This window comes from Anolis carolinensis, chromosome 1 (genome assembly GCF_035594765.1).
Source record: "Anolis carolinensis isolate JA03-04 chromosome 1, rAnoCar3.1.pri, whole genome shotgun sequence".
NCBI lineage: Eukaryota > Metazoa > Chordata > Lepidosauria > Squamata > Dactyloidae > Anolis > Anolis carolinensis.
The window spans coordinates 327,920,653-327,936,330 of NC_085841.1; the positions used below are offsets into that span (position 1 = coordinate 327,920,653).

General features: G+C 37.8%; 1 protein-coding gene across 5 annotated transcripts in view; it reads left to right on the forward strand.

Annotated features, from left to right (window-relative positions):
* The window catches only part of ttc6 (tetratricopeptide repeat domain 6), a 136,935-nt gene extending 125,550 nt beyond the window's left edge, over positions 1 to 11,385 (forward strand). For 3 of the 5 annotated variants that reach the window (XM_062968299.1, XM_062968296.1, XM_062968300.1), the window contains 2 exons: positions 909 to 1,134; positions 4,311 to 5,075. In XM_062968299.1, the coding sequence (XP_062824369.1) occupies positions 909 to 1,134; positions 4,311 to 4,447 (363 nt within the window). In that variant the 3' untranslated portion in view covers positions 4,448 to 5,075. Of the gene's footprint in view, positions 1 to 908; positions 1,135 to 4,310; positions 5,076 to 7,489 lie in introns of those variants that run through there. The other 2 variants (XM_062968298.1, XM_062968297.1) reach the window with 2 other exon arrangements.
* The last annotated feature ends 4,293 nt before the right edge of the window (positions 11,386 to 15,678 follow it).

A 15,678-nucleotide genomic window follows, 5' to 3' on the forward strand; every position in this document is an offset into this window, starting at 1 on the left:
GAAGAACACTGTTGATTTACTGGAGTGTTGTGTTCTTTCTGGGTTGTATGGCCTTGTTCTAGCAGCATTTTCTCCTGTCATTTCACCTGCATTTGTGGCTGGCATCTTCAGCCACAATGGTGGTAAAGCAAGTGGAGTATATATACCTGTGGAATGTCCAGGATGGGAGAAAGAACCAATGTCTATTAATTAAGTGTATGGCTGTGCTGCTAGAACACTGTCATTCAGCCTGGAAACATCACAACACCCCAGTGATTCGCTCCGTAAAGCCTTCAACAATACAGTGTTAATTTAAATTAGCCTCTGGATTATTCACTAATTTTGTAACCAAGTAAATCATAGTGCTTATGTGCAATGTGACCTTTTTGCCCAACATTGTTTGTTAAAGCCTTCAAAGGCAATTGATAAGCCAACTTTTTTGGAATTCCTAAAAGTACACAACTGACGAGGAAAACATTTGTCAGAGCACCACTGTTTTATGTTCATAAGTAATAGCAGTGGAATGGAGAAAATTGATGCTGTTCAAGCTGTAATGGTGAGATGAATGGCTAACAACTGTGCCATCACCTATCCATCACTGATGATGATGCAATTTGCACCCAATTCTTCTTCAGTAATTGCACTGGAAATGTTAAATGTATGACTAATCAGACCTTGGGGAAAACCAACACAACAAAACACAGAAACAATATTATTTTGGAATGATGCCTGTTAGAATTCTCAAAAATAAATGAATGAGCACATAGTGTAAGAATAGGGAGAAACATCTTGAGTTGAGGAGAGCCAACTTTCCTGTTCAACTATTTTTCTTGTGCTGTTATTACTTCTAAAATAAATATAAACAGTATAATCATACATTGTATTTCCCAATTTCAGAAAACATAAATATGCATTTTGTTATTTTTTAGGCAAATAACTACTATTCCAAGGCACTAACACTTGATCCTAAAAATGAGTCTGCGTTCCTGAATCGTGCTATTACTAATACTCTGCTAAAGAAATTTGAAGAAGCGAAAGCGGATTTTGAGAATGCAATTTGCCTCTCCCCTTTTTCTGCAGCAATATATTTTAACAAGGCAAATCTCCACAAAACTTTACAGCAATATGAACAAGCTGAAGAGGACATTTCAAAAGGTATTAGTGTTTGGAGTATGCACAAGTGTTCTAATGTTACTTCCTTTCCTCTTCATTTAAATAGAGGAAATGAATGGGTGAAACTGTCTTTCTGATTCAGACAGGCTATTGATTCAGACCTAAGAAAATGGATGCAGATCCAAGTGTGAATTCCTCCAACATCTAAACACCTGTGTCTGTAGGACCAGGTACCTGTGCCTTCACCTATCCACAGTTTAGGAGCGTATCCCTCACAGGGGCCATACTGTGTGTTCATATACTGTACAGTAATCCTGTACCAGTCAGATATGACTGGCCAATGATGTCAATAGTGACAGGCACAGTGATTAGTTTTATCCACAAATAGGCAATCAGTACCATCAAAACATTAGATAGATGTTGTGTGCAGGCACCCAAGGTTGACCCATGAGGTTTTTCTGTCTAAAACAGACAGTAATTCAATACCTCGACCCCAAATTCCATCTGTTATTCATAGGTAAAGAAAACTAGGAGTTAAATTTTATTTTAGCACTGATAACAGGACAATGTTTTCTTATTACATTTGAGGGTAGCAGATGAATGGTTTATGGTTGTGCAGGTATGGCTTGATTCCCCAAGAGAAGAAAAGGCAAATGCAGGAAGAATAGATAGGGATTGCAACTGCTGCCTGAGGCACCTTCTCTCATTGTCTCTAATGCTAGGGCAGGCCCTGCAAGAATGACTGATACAAGATTCCAGCTTATTTATTTTGCCTGGGATCTTGTATCAGCTACTAAGTGAAGTATAAAGTACTAAGAATACTTCACTAAGTAATCTCCTGACTAAGCCTTCCCAAATCTGGCAGAAATGTCATTCACCCATACTGATTACTGATGGAATGGACCTCTTCCCCCATGCTGTAATTAGGAGGGGAATTATAATTGTAGCAATAGTGACACAAGTTGTGAGAACAGAACTGTTATGTATGGATTTAAAAAAAATAGGTAAATTTTCCATATTCATGATGGCTACTTAGTCATAGCTGTGACACTACTGCCATAATAATAAATAATAATACTTTATTTTTCTATCCCGCCTCCATCTTCCCGCAGGAACTCAGGGCAGCTAACACGGGGCCAAGCTCAAAGAACAAGTAATGAGCAAAGTAAAATACATGTAAAAACAACATCTTCAAACAGATAAAAACACATTAAAACCATAGTAATGCAATATAATAACAATAAAAAACACTAAGATAATAAGATGATAACATGAAAGGACCACCATTTAGCAATGAAGTAAATAAAATGGGAGGGTCGTCTAGGCAAGAGTGCAAAGATATGTATTGTAATGCCATTTGGGAGTGTAAATGGACAAAGTGCTAAAACATTCTCTAAGAGAATTGGAGTGAGGTAGGAATTCAAGTTACTGCCAACAAGGAGCAGAATAAAGTGCAAAATATAGCGATTTCATTTAAGTGGGGTTTTAGTCGTGGGGACTAATTATTCAAAAGCACAGTGGAAGAGCCAGGTTTTTAACTCCTTTTTAAAAGCTGACAGGGTGGGTGCTTGCTGAATCTCAATTGGAAGGGAATTCCAAAGTCGGGGGGAGGCCACTACAGAAAAGGCCCTCTCCCTTGTCCCAACAAGCCACGCTTGCGATGGAGGTGGAAGCGAGAGAAGGGTCTCCCCAGATGATCGGAGAGATCGTGCAGGTTCATAGGGGGAAACGCGGTTCCCCTACCCGTGAGCTATGACTTGAAAGCCTGAATCTGTCCTTTACACACACATGAAAGTGTGAATCCCACCAAAGAATACCAAAACAAACAAACAAATAGAATTGTGAACTCTGTATCTCTCTATACAAAAGCAAAAAAAATATTCAAGATCAATAGAAAGGAAAGGAAAGAGAGGTTATTTAAGGAATTAGGAACTAAGGACACATGGAGTTAACAAGACTTAGTGCAGGTAATAGGGGAAAATCTGTCCCGAAATTGCTAGTATTCTGCTCCCCAAACCCCTAAGCCCTATTTTGTAAAAAGAAATTTTGGGCAATAATGATCCTAAAAACATTCAAAGCACTGCAAGAACGTTCACGTGAGATCCTTTCCAGGGGGATGCTGGAACAAAAATGGCCCGACCCTGATTTTACTGTTTTATTATAGGGATTATATTTTTTAAAAAATCTTTAAAAACATAATTAAAATACATCAATATATATTTATATATAATGGAACTAGTGATCTAGCTGTAATGCCAGATATAAAGCAATGCCTACCTCTATCATTTCCTCTAGGAAATTACTGTAATTTAGATTCCATGTTATTCTAAACCATAAGTAAACCAGGAAGAACAGAGCCTGTTATATGGACAACCAGTTCAAAGCTGTTCCAGTTGATTTTAAACTTCAAATCCAATTCAACTTCAAATCCAAATTCATTTTTTTATACATAACAAAGGGAGATGGGAGTGATGGAATTCTTAAACTATTCCTTTCTAAATGAATGCTTGGTTAAAAACATGCAATGGCAGCTAACAGCATGGACACAAAGGGAAGATCGAGTGAGATGAGTTTTCATAACTCTCATAACTCTCTCCTATTCTACCAGGTGTAAACTGCATGGGAAGATGGAGATCCATTCTGCCTGTGATTGGAGTGCAAGTGAATGCATTTCCATCAGGTTTGGGGGTGAATGTGTTGGAAGAAGTTACTTCATGAAGTATAATTAGCTCAGCAAATGATACAAGGTCTTCCATACCTAACTTGTTTCCAGCATTATGTTACAGAGCATCCTTCTGCTGTAGATTCATGACAGTATATCTCAGATATCCTCTGGAAGCAATGTGGGACCTCTCAAGGTATATCTTCTGTAGAATTTATGTGGTTTGACACCACTTTAACTACCATGGCTTAATGCTACGAAATCCTGGGGGTTGCAGTTTTACAAAGTCTTTAGACTTTTCTGCCAAAGAGTGATGGTACCTCACCAGGCTACAGATCATTGAGCTTTGACAATGAAAAACGTGTCACATGGCATTCATTCTACAGTCTAGTAAGTGGGATTAAGTGTTGACATATTCCATTTCTTGATCCGAAGATAAAGACCCAAAATTGAAACAACATGTATTCCAAGTTATTTGTGCATTTTCAGTGGTATTTTAGCATGAGTTATTGTTTTTTTCTGAAAAGTAACCTAATAGAATTAATATTTTTTACAGCACTTTCAATTCAACCTTATGATTCTCTGATGTATAAGCTCAGAGCTGATATTCGTGGCAAAATGGGTTTAATTAAGGAAGCAATTGCTGATTACAGAAAAGCTATCAGTATCCAGGAGCTTATCAGTACTGGGTGAAAAGGTATCTTTCAACACAACATAAGGGCTTCCATTACAAGGACAAGGGAGAACATCATCTGTATTTTGCTGCTATGTAGTGTATATACTAATCCAGTTATTTCTTGTCACAGTGTTTAAATTGTATGTATAGTTCTGTACTTACCTTGTTTGCAAGTTCAGTAGTGAATATTACATAAAATGAATGCAAGTAGTTTGTATTCTGAAATTAATATTTATTATACAACTTTCTGTATTTCAAGTGGGATTAAAGTCAGTGCATAAATATTTAATTAACAAAAATAGGAATCACTTCAATATTTATTCATGTGTGTATGTGCTTATTTAGATCCCCCTTCCCTTTCTACCAGTCTGGTACCTGTAACATTAGTGAAATAAGTTACTAAACATGTTACTTAAGATATGTTCTTCGTTTACTATAACATTGTAGGTAATTGTTATGTATTTGTGCTTCTAATATTAAGCAATAGATATTCTGAAATTGTTTTCAGCTTAATTTTGCCAAATTGTGACATGTTAGTGTGTTGGCTGCAGTTGCAGGCATGTTGTGTGAAACCTCTGAGTCTGTATAAAATAAGCAAAAACTCATGGATTTTAAAAAATATAAATGAAAGTTTTTCACAAGCAATGTTGTGTCGCCATACATTTTGATATTACAACTTATGTTTGTGTCCATATCTTCTATATATATAAAAGAGTAATGAAATCACCCCTTAGGAGTAAACAACAAAAGTACAAGCCCCAGAACCTAGAAATTTGGCAGCACAATCCACCGTCCTTGCCCCTAGGTTCCGACAACAAAAAGAAAAGAAAAATAAAGTCCTAATTAGAGGGAGAGGAATAATTGTTTTTATCCAATTGCTGACAGTTAGAAGGCTAAGCTCCACCCACTGGGTCTGCTGTCAGTTAGAAGGCTAAGCACCACCCACTTGGTCTCCTAACAACCCACTCAGCCCAGGGCCTCTTCAATCATGCCTCTCCCACACTGCCTATAAAATACAAATTATCTGATTTGAACTGGATTATATGGCAGTGTAGACTCAAGGCCCTTCCACACAGCTATATAACCAATTTATAAACTTATATTATCTGCTTTGAACTGGATTATCTTGAGTCCACACTACCATATAATTCAATGTGCATTTTATACAGTTGTGTAGAAGGGGCCTCATATAATCCAGTTCTAAGATGATAATATAGGATTATAAATATACAGTAGAGTCTCACTTATCCAATATAAACAGGCCGGCAGAACGTTGCCTAAGTGAATATGTTGGATAATAAGAAGGGATTCAGGAAAAGCCTATTAAACAGCAAATTAGGTAATCATTATACAAATTAAGCACCAAAATATCATGTTATACAACAAATTTGACAGAAAAAGTAGTTCAATGCACAGTAATACTATGTACTAATTACTGTATTTACAAATTTACCACCAAAATATCACAATGAATTTAAAACATTGACTACAAAAACATTGACTACTAAAAGGCAGACTGCGTTGGATAATCCAGAACATTGGATAAGCGAATGTTGGATAAGTGAGATTCTACTGTAATATGAAATAATTACTGTGATAGAATAATACAGAACAATATAATCTCTAAAACCAGGACAGTAAATAAACACCAACACTCTGAAGGCAGGGAAATTGGGAATTCCACAAAGGAAACAATCAGGGCCAGTTAACACCTCCCAAGAAAGGATTCTTTCAGAAAGGAAGCTGAAAAGGGAGTGAAGCACTGTGTATTACCAAAGTTATTATTGTTACTATCATTACTATTATTATTATTCGTATTATTATTATTGTGTTGCTCTGAACCGTAAAAATGAACACAATCTGGCTCCAAGTATTCAAAAACACTAAAATCTGAATATATAAAAATTACTGTGGTATAATAAAACACAACAATACAATCTCTAAAAATCAGAACACTAAATAAAGAACAACACTCTGAAAACAGGGGAATTCCACACAGGAAACAATCAGGGCCAGCTAATACCTCCCAACAAAGTAATCCCATCACAAAACCCTCTTGTTTTCTGAGGGCCACAGACTTTTTTTTTTTTTTTGGACTGTGTGCGCTCAAGCACTGCATATGGGTACTTCTTCATCTACACAGACAGTAGAAGCACATAAAATATCGCAAAGAACTCCACTCTAAAAACAAGGGAATTCCAGACAGGAAACAATCAGGACCAGCTAACACCTCCCAAAAAAAATTCCCTCAGGGAGGAAGCACCCAGGCTTTAAAGCTGCAAGGCCATTACATGCTAATCATTTCCCTTAATTGCAGCATTCATACTTGCCTCCAACAGACAAAAAAAAAAGAACAAACAGAAATATTGTATATTCACAACCTTTAAGAAATAATATCCCCTGATGGCGCAGCGTGTTAAAGCGCTGACCTGCTGAACTTGTGGACCGAAAGATCGCAGGTTCGAATTGGGGGAGCGGAGTGAGCCCTCACTGTTAGCCCCATCTTCTGCCAACCCAGAAGTTTGAAAACATGGAAATGTGAGTACATCAATAGGTACTGCTCCGGCAGGAAGGTAACGGCACTCCATGCAGTCATGCCACATGACCTTGGAGAAGTCCACGGACAACGCCGGCTCTTCGGCTTAGAAATGGAGATAAGCACCAACCCCCACAGCCAGACACAACTAGACTTAATGTCAGGGGGAAACTTTTACCCTTTACCTTAACTACCAACAATTCCTCAATACTTAATTTTCCATACCACCATACTTCGCCACAGCAACGCGTGGCCGGGCACAGCTAGTATCTTATAAGGGGTTGACTGGACTGTCATGACATGATGCATGTCTAAAGTGTTTGGAAAGCTCTGCTGAACTATTTAAGAAATGCAGATTCAATTTAAGATATGCCATAATGCTAGAACATTTTGAATAATTACTGAAGAATGTCAAGGAAGAAATGCAAATGCAGGTTTACAGTTGAACTTTAAGAAAACAAACATAATGACCACATATGTTGTTGTTGTTGTTCAAGATCTTCAAATCTTTTCTGATTTATAGTGACCCTAGGGTGAAGCAATCATGGGGAGATTAGCAAGATTTGTTCAGAAGATGTTTCCCATGCAAAACTTCATAAAACCTAGAAGTATGTGATGAAGACATTGACTTTCACTTTCAGCAGAGTCAAACCAAAGATTTCAAGTATTATCATAAAAAACCAAAATTTTAGTGAACTACCTGTAGAGGGCAGCATGGAATTTCTATTCCTGTAGTTTTATAAAGTATAATGTTTGTACCATAAAAGCAGAGGTAGCACTCTTTAAGTTTTGTTTGTACTATAAATAGTTGTTGCTGAAGATAGTTGTTGGATCCCATGAAAACAGAAAATAGGATACCGAATGAATGAAAATATCTGTTATATTTATATATTTTGAAAGAAACAAATTCTTGTTCTTTATCATAGAATCATAGAGTTGGAAGAGACCTCATGGGCCATCCAGTCCAACCCCCTGCCAAGAAGCAGGAAATCGCATTCAAAGCACCCTCAATAGATGGCCATCCAGCCTCTGCTTAAAAGCCTCCAAAGAAGGAGCCTCCACCACACTCTGGGGCAGAGAGTTTCACTGCTGAACAGCTCTCTGTTAGGAAGTTCTTCCTAATGTTCAGGTGGAATCTCCTTTCCTGTAGTTTGAAGCCATTGTTCCGTGTCCTAGTCTCCAGGGCAGCAGAAAACAAGCTTGCTCCCTCCTCCCCATGACTTCCTGTCACATATTTATACATGGCAGTGATCATGTCCCCTCTCAGGCTTCTCTTTTGCAGGCTAAACATGCCCAGCTCTTTCAGCTGTGCCTCGTTGGGCTTGTTCTCCAGACCCTTGATCATTTTAGTCACCCTCCTCTAGATACCTTTAATTCCTCGACAAGGCCACATTGGGGGGCTGACAAAGAATGACACCTTCCATCTTGTCAACATCTCCTTTCAATTGCGATGCCCAGAATTGGACACAGTATTCCAGGTGTGGTCTGACCTAGGTAGAATAGAGGGGGAGCATGACTTCCCTGGATCTAGACACTATACTCCTGTTTACGCAAGCCAAAATCCCATTGGCTTTTTTAGCTGCCGCATCACATTGTCAACTCACGTTTAACTTGTGCAAGGACTCCAGTATTCTTTTCACATGTACTGCTGTCGAGCCAGGTGTCCACCATTCTGTATCTTTGCATTTCATTTTTTCTGCCTAAGTGGAATATATTGCATTTGTCCCTGTTGAACTTCTCTAATAAACTTATTTGCACTTTAAATTTTACCAAAAATGAAGACATGAAAGCACTATAGCACTTGCACAATTACTAATATACTGATCTGATTTCATACTATATGAGTTGTAATTGTTATTCCTTCACAAGAGTGGACTACAAATAAAAAAGGAAACAAGGATGGGAAATAATTCTGAACTGAAATCTCCAGAAGTTTGAATTTTATTTTGTTTCTGTTGATGCGACTGCAGTGGATTTCTTTAATTTTCAAAGTGTGCCCAGAATAACAAGAACAAGAAAAGCTGGGTATTGGTCCCACTCAGAGACTGGAAATAATGAAATATAGCTAACAAATACTTTTATAACGATACTTTTTTGCAACACTGCTGTAGTTAAGTAACATTTGAAAAGTAACTTAAGAATATAGCATAGGAACAAGGTTATTTGGGGGCGAATGAATACTGTTTTCTGGTTACTTTTAAGGGACATATTAAAACAGTTTGAGCAGGTACAGATTGGGCATCCTTTATCTGAAATGCTTGGGGCCAGATATTTTCCCAATGTTTTGGATTTTTTTAATTATTTTGGAAGCGTTGTGTATACATAAGGAGATATCCTGAAGGCAATTTTATACAAAACATTTTAATCGTATTGTGAATAAAACCAAGTTCACGTACATTGAATCATTAGAAAGGAAAAGTGTCACCATCTCAGCCACCCATGTGGACAAATTTGTGTTCCTATTATGGTTTCCTTCTTCAGTTCCTTAAAGGATCTAGTAAAAACCTTATTAAATTCATAGCAATGCCATAATTCAACAATTACATACTTTGGGCCTCTGTCCTTGCAGGACCGAGGTCTTAACTCAACAGGTACTGCCCACCATCCAGGTATCTGCCTTGTTTTTCTTGAGCCGTTAAAAGTAGGACTCTTGCAAGGAGTAATGGGGATCCAAAAGCAAAGTTGTGCCTTTGGAGGAGCCATTTCGAGAGTAGATGAGGGTGAGGGCCTATCCTTTCTGTCTGTCTGTATTATCATCCCTTCACATTTGTGGGTTTTGACTTTTATGGATTATTCACGGATTCATAGATTGTATGTCAACAACAATTTACATCACTCACACTGAAAATAAAACTTTCAGGAGATTAATTTAGAAAAGATGTATATAGGATAGCAGGTTTATTCTGAAGATGTAAATGTGCTCCCTCCCCTAATCTTGTTAAGAAACAAAGTTATTTATTCAATTAGCAGGAGACTTACCAAGCAGTTAATTAGAATTTTGGACTGTGCTATGTCTAGAATATCTATTAGGAAATGAGAATATCTTGGGATCTAAAACACTGAAGAAAATCTCGTAGGGTAGAGAGTGTATTCAAGGTCAGGTGAATTGCTCATTAGAAAATGGCTGTATACGTTTATTCAGAAATGAAAGTTTGCACTCTTCTCTCTTTCATGTGTTCCCCTCTCTCTTATTTGTAAGGCACAGTGCACACCTGACATACTTGGCCTAATCTTCACCTCTTGGACAAATGTGCAGATTGTTTTTCATATTTTACACTTCTTCAAATATTGCAGTGCTCTCAGCTCTGGAAATCATGATACTATGCTTAAAAATGCATTTTTGGATAATGCACATTACATTAGATAAAATAAATAAATGCATATTGTTTTGACAGCTACATATAATTTTTGGCATTAAAACCACAAATAGAGTCAGAAATACCCCAAATACCCCAAAGGCACCATATTCTGTCTGAAATTGCAAGCTAAGCAAGATCAGTCTTGTTTAGTTCTTGAATGTGAGATTTCCAACAAATATCAGGTGCTGTACACTGTATTTTAGAAGACAGAACTAGCAAATATCTGAATAATCCTTTTCTAAGAAAACCCTTTGAAATTTATGCAGTCACCATAAGTGGACAGGTGACTTGAAGGCATGCGCGCACACACATGTACAGTAACCAAGTCTGGTACAAATGAGAAAAAGACTCAAGTGTTTGGTACACCTATCCAACCACTGGACTCCACTATTCTTGATGTAATGCCAGAACGATGAATACAAAGATAGCAGATGGAGATGAGTCATTTGGCCCATTTAAGATTTATCTGGTTTATTTTCATGGTACATTTTCATGGATTATAATCTACTTCCCCAAATGCACTGAAATGGTATAATATTCAAATCTCCACCAATGGTTTGTATTATTGTACTCCCTTATGCCAGCTGAAGGAATTGATGGTAATCTACAAAAACCTATGCTGAAAGAAATCACTTGGTCTTAAAGGGGTAACATTCATTTCCCCTGCTTTTCTTTTTTTCCTTTTGACACTAAAAGTAACATGACAAATACAGTCAATTTTCTTTTGGAGTATTGTTGATGTGCATCTTTTGAATATGAATGGAATTATTGAATCCATTGAAGTAATCCAGGATGTGATTATTTTAGTAGTAAAAGTTTTGGAAATTTGTGTAATATGTTTTTTCAGAGCTTGATAAAAGTAATGAAGATTAATTACCTGCTTCCGTATGTTATCCCCCCTTAAAAGGATGTAAAAAGGTCATTAATTTGTTAAATGACAACAATATAAATCAGTTGTGTAATGATTAACATTTTGTGATATTTTGTTAATTGTGGTGGTACTTTGGCTTTCATTTGACCATTTCAATATTTTTCATTAATAAAACAAATTAATTACTAATTTGTTATTAATTTTCATTAAAACCATCTGTGCTAATGAATTAACATCTGATTCAGTCTTAAGAAATTCACTTTAAACATTTCTTGTTTCTGGTATATTTGTATATATGGCATGTAAACATATTTGTGTCAATGCGCCTATATGTTATTGCACTGTCGCTTGAACCACTTATATTTAATATAGCAGTGTATCCATGAATATAACTTCTAATTACCTCTACACTAATTTCTCTAATTTCTATTAGAAAGTTTCCCTGAATGAGGGCTTTTTTTCACAAACCAAAAAGCTTGGATTCACTGTGAATGGAAGGTTGACTGTCTTCATGACATACAGCTACTTCCAGTGAGTATCTTGAGATCTTTAAGAGGTTGCCCCTCTTCTTCATGCTGGTCATGAAGGTACCCCATTGTGATATAAGCAGAAGCACTCGCCACACCTCTCATAAAGCTCTGTGACAAGCTAGGAGTGGTGGCGGCAACATGGAGGAGCTAAAGTGTGAGCAGCCCCTAGGAATGGCTGTACTCCCCAGACATGTAAGCAGTGGCCCTGAATTCAGCACAGACATGCTGGATCTAGGATTGCTCCACGGCACATTTTCCCGGGACTAAACTGCCCTGGATAGATGAGCTCCAAGTCCTGCAAAAGGGTACCTGTTGCCAATGGGAAAAATAAGCTGAAAAGAAAGAACAAATGCCCAGTTTATCCAACCTTGTTTTTATTCTTCTTCATATATCGAAAGTGACACCCAAATATAGAAATTGTGATTGGAGCAACCAAGGATGTCAATATTAATTCACTTACAATATTACTGACATCCTAATGAATTGCTTGTTAGACTTCTTACAGACATCTAATCATTGCCAAATAGAAATTAGTTGGAAAATGAAATGTGGACTCCTTTTTCCTTGAGCTAAACAATCATTATCATCCTTTCTTGAATGTCAGTTGTCATGATCCACTATCCAAAGTTGTGTTTTAGAAAGGAAACAAATTGTACACAAAGAACAAAACAAAACGTGGAATAGAGACAAGGGAAGTAGACTTAACAGTTGGCATCCTCTTAGTGACATATGTAGTATCTAACTAATGTTTATATATTTGTAGATTTTAAATTGTACTGAAATGCTTTTAATGTGAGCTGCTTTGAGTTTCCTTGTGGAGAGAAAAATAGGGTATTATTATTATTTTATTATGACACAGCAAACAAGATAGATATGCTGGATTTCGTATCACAAAATCACAAGTCAATTGTTATTATTATTATTATACTTGCAAATGTCTCTTTCTGGCCATTACTATTCACAAGCACTCTCATACACTCCCCAACATAGAAAATTCCGCTTCCTCTTTTAGCTGTGCACAAAGACATAAAGTGGCCAGGCAAGAGTAGGAGCAACCAAGGAACACCCTGCTATATTCACGTACAATATTGTCATCCTCCAGGACATAATTGGATGCTCCCTAACTTATGCTCCAAAAAATTACAGGCAGTGTACAGCATCTCCTGCTGCCTTTCTATTCTGTTCCTTTATTACCTATTATGCAGATTAACCTGAGAGATTAACTGTTATAAATATTCATACCCACCTTTTCACATTTGAATGAGAAATCTGGCAGCTAATATTCAAAATGATAAAACAGGAATACAATAATTTAAAGTGAAAAATATAGAATAATTAGCAGCACTCAAAACCAGAAATCTGATCAGGCCGAAGTCATATTGCAGTAGAAATATTAAGTTACTGTGTGACAAAAATTATGCTACAGCAGAAATATTTGGCAGTGAAACAACTTCACGGATTAAACCAATCAAAGAATTCTATACGTAGAGCCCTGAAGAATAAGACTCTGTACTATGTTTCCACTGACCATACTCCAATAGTGATGGGACAGAAATAGCTTGAGCAGCAGGCAGGTTAATATGGAAGGAAACCATCCTCGTTAAATGCTTCCTTTAGTAGAAACCAAACAGACCTTGGAATAATTCATTAAAAATTAACTTGTCATCCACAATACATTAAAGCTACTTATCGTTCTTTTCCCCTTCCAGTGGAGCTGATGATCTATATAAATAACTTAAGTGAATTTCAGTTAAATAGAACTCTACTGTTGGTACTCAAAATCTTGTTGCATATTCTTCCTAGATCTCTTAGGGCATATCCAGGAGAAAAACCCACAACAAAGTGGGTTTAAAAAATCCGCTTCAGCATGGATTTTTGTCCCCATACCTCCTTCCAAAATCCAACCTTCCCAGGAGGGGTGTCTAAATGCCCTCTCTGTAACTATCAGGAGGGCATCCAGGAGCCTCCCTCTAAAACCATTAAAAGTAACGGGGCAGCATTAAGCTGCTCTGGCATTCCTCCTGGCCCATAATTTCTATGCGCTAGGAGGGGACTGCCAGAGTAGCATAATGGTGGCCCAGTAAGGTTTTTTATTTTATTTTAGGGGGGGGGGGCTTTGGGGAACAGGGGGCATTTCACACCTTTAGGCTCCAGGAGCCCAAAATTGTGAGATGGCTGTGAGGACTGACTCCCGGGTTGTCCCAGGAAGGCCTGGGTCTAATGGGGTATTTAGTTAATTTCGAATAACCACAGTTATTCATATGGATACCTCCGGTAAAAGCCCGACAGGCCCCAAAGTGAGGGGCCTGTCTGGAAGGTCCCTTAGATAACCTCTGAAAAAAATGTGATCTGACATTTTTTTTTAGCTTTAGCAGCGTCTGAATACCGAAATGTTGTCACAGAAAGGAGATCTGAAAATAGACACCCAGGACACTTCCCCACTTGCATGCACACACAAAGACCTGTGAGGCAACCTGACTTTAAATGCCGTGAGAAATTTGTACTCTAGTAGATGACAGTTAAAATAAACCCCCCAGATGTGTAATTTTATTTTGTCAATGTTAATTGGGGGAGGGGGAAGTGCATGAAGCATGCAGGAAAGGGGGAGGGGTTACTCCTCTCCTGTTTCCACTGGGGCTGTTCCATCAGTGGAACCATCCCATAGAATCTTTGCATTACAATTTTTAGAAATAGAAAATGGGGGTGGGGAAGCTCAATTTCCCCATTCCTACATTCCATATCTTACAACTATAGCTCCTAAATTCCATATCTTACAATATGACATTTAAATGTTGTAGCTTGATATCAGTAGACAAGTGAAAAATAAGCTGATAGATAAAGAGCAACAGATAACTGGAGTGCCTATCACTGATGATTTGTTCACATGGAAAGGGCACTTCCTAGTATTTCATTCAGAGATTGGGCTTGCACGGGCTCCCATTTCAGGCAAATCAAGTGTTGAGGACAGGATTTTGTGAAAAAGAGGGCCAAATGACTATGCAGACAGGAATTTCTGACTTGGTGAGTGAATACAGAGTTGTGCGGTCAGATCCCAATTTAAACTTTAAAAAGTCATAAATGGCAAAGCTAATGAGTCTAGGGAGTGATTACATCTCTTCTGCACATTCTATTTTGTTCCAGGTACCACAGAGGTAAAGTGTTTATGTTTGAAGGTAATTTCTTCTCATTAAGCTTGTGGCAACTTTCTCCATAGGAGAGTCAATTTGGAGGCAAGCTCTAATTAGGTGGAAATATGGCCTCCAGTCCCTTAATTAAAGCTGCCATGAGCAGTCCTTGGGGCATTACTAATTAAAAAAAAATACTCTAGACACATCATTTAGTTATACAGTTACTGTCCTGATAGAAAGCTAAAGAAACTTTGGGACTGTAATAGCCATATAATGGAAATTACTGTGGAAATGCCAGAGAGAAAGTGTTTGCTTGGGATATGACATAAACAACAAACATGATTCTCAGATGAAGTGTTATCATTAATTGGATTAATTCCCTTCCTTTCCTGTGACCTCTTTTAATCAATGGTATCTACCAGCATAAAATCATAGAATCATAGAATAGTAGAGTTGGAAGAGACCTCATGGGCCATCCAGTCCAACCCCCCGCTAAGAAGCAGAAAATCACATTCAAAGCACCCCCGACAGATGGCCATCCAGTCTCTGCTTAAAAGCCTCCAAAGAAGGAGCCTCCACCACAGTCCGGGGGAGAGAGTTCCACTGCCGAACAGCTCTCACAGTGAGGAAGTTCTTCCTGATGTTCAGGTGGAATCTCCTTTCCTGTAGTTTGAAGCCATTGTTTCGTGTCCTAGTCTGCTTGCCAGCAGAAAACAAGCTTGCTCCCTCCTCCCTAAGACTTCCCCTCACATATTTGTACATGGCTATCATGTCTCCTCTCAGCCTTCTCTTTTACAGGCTAAACATGCCCAGCTCTTTAAGCC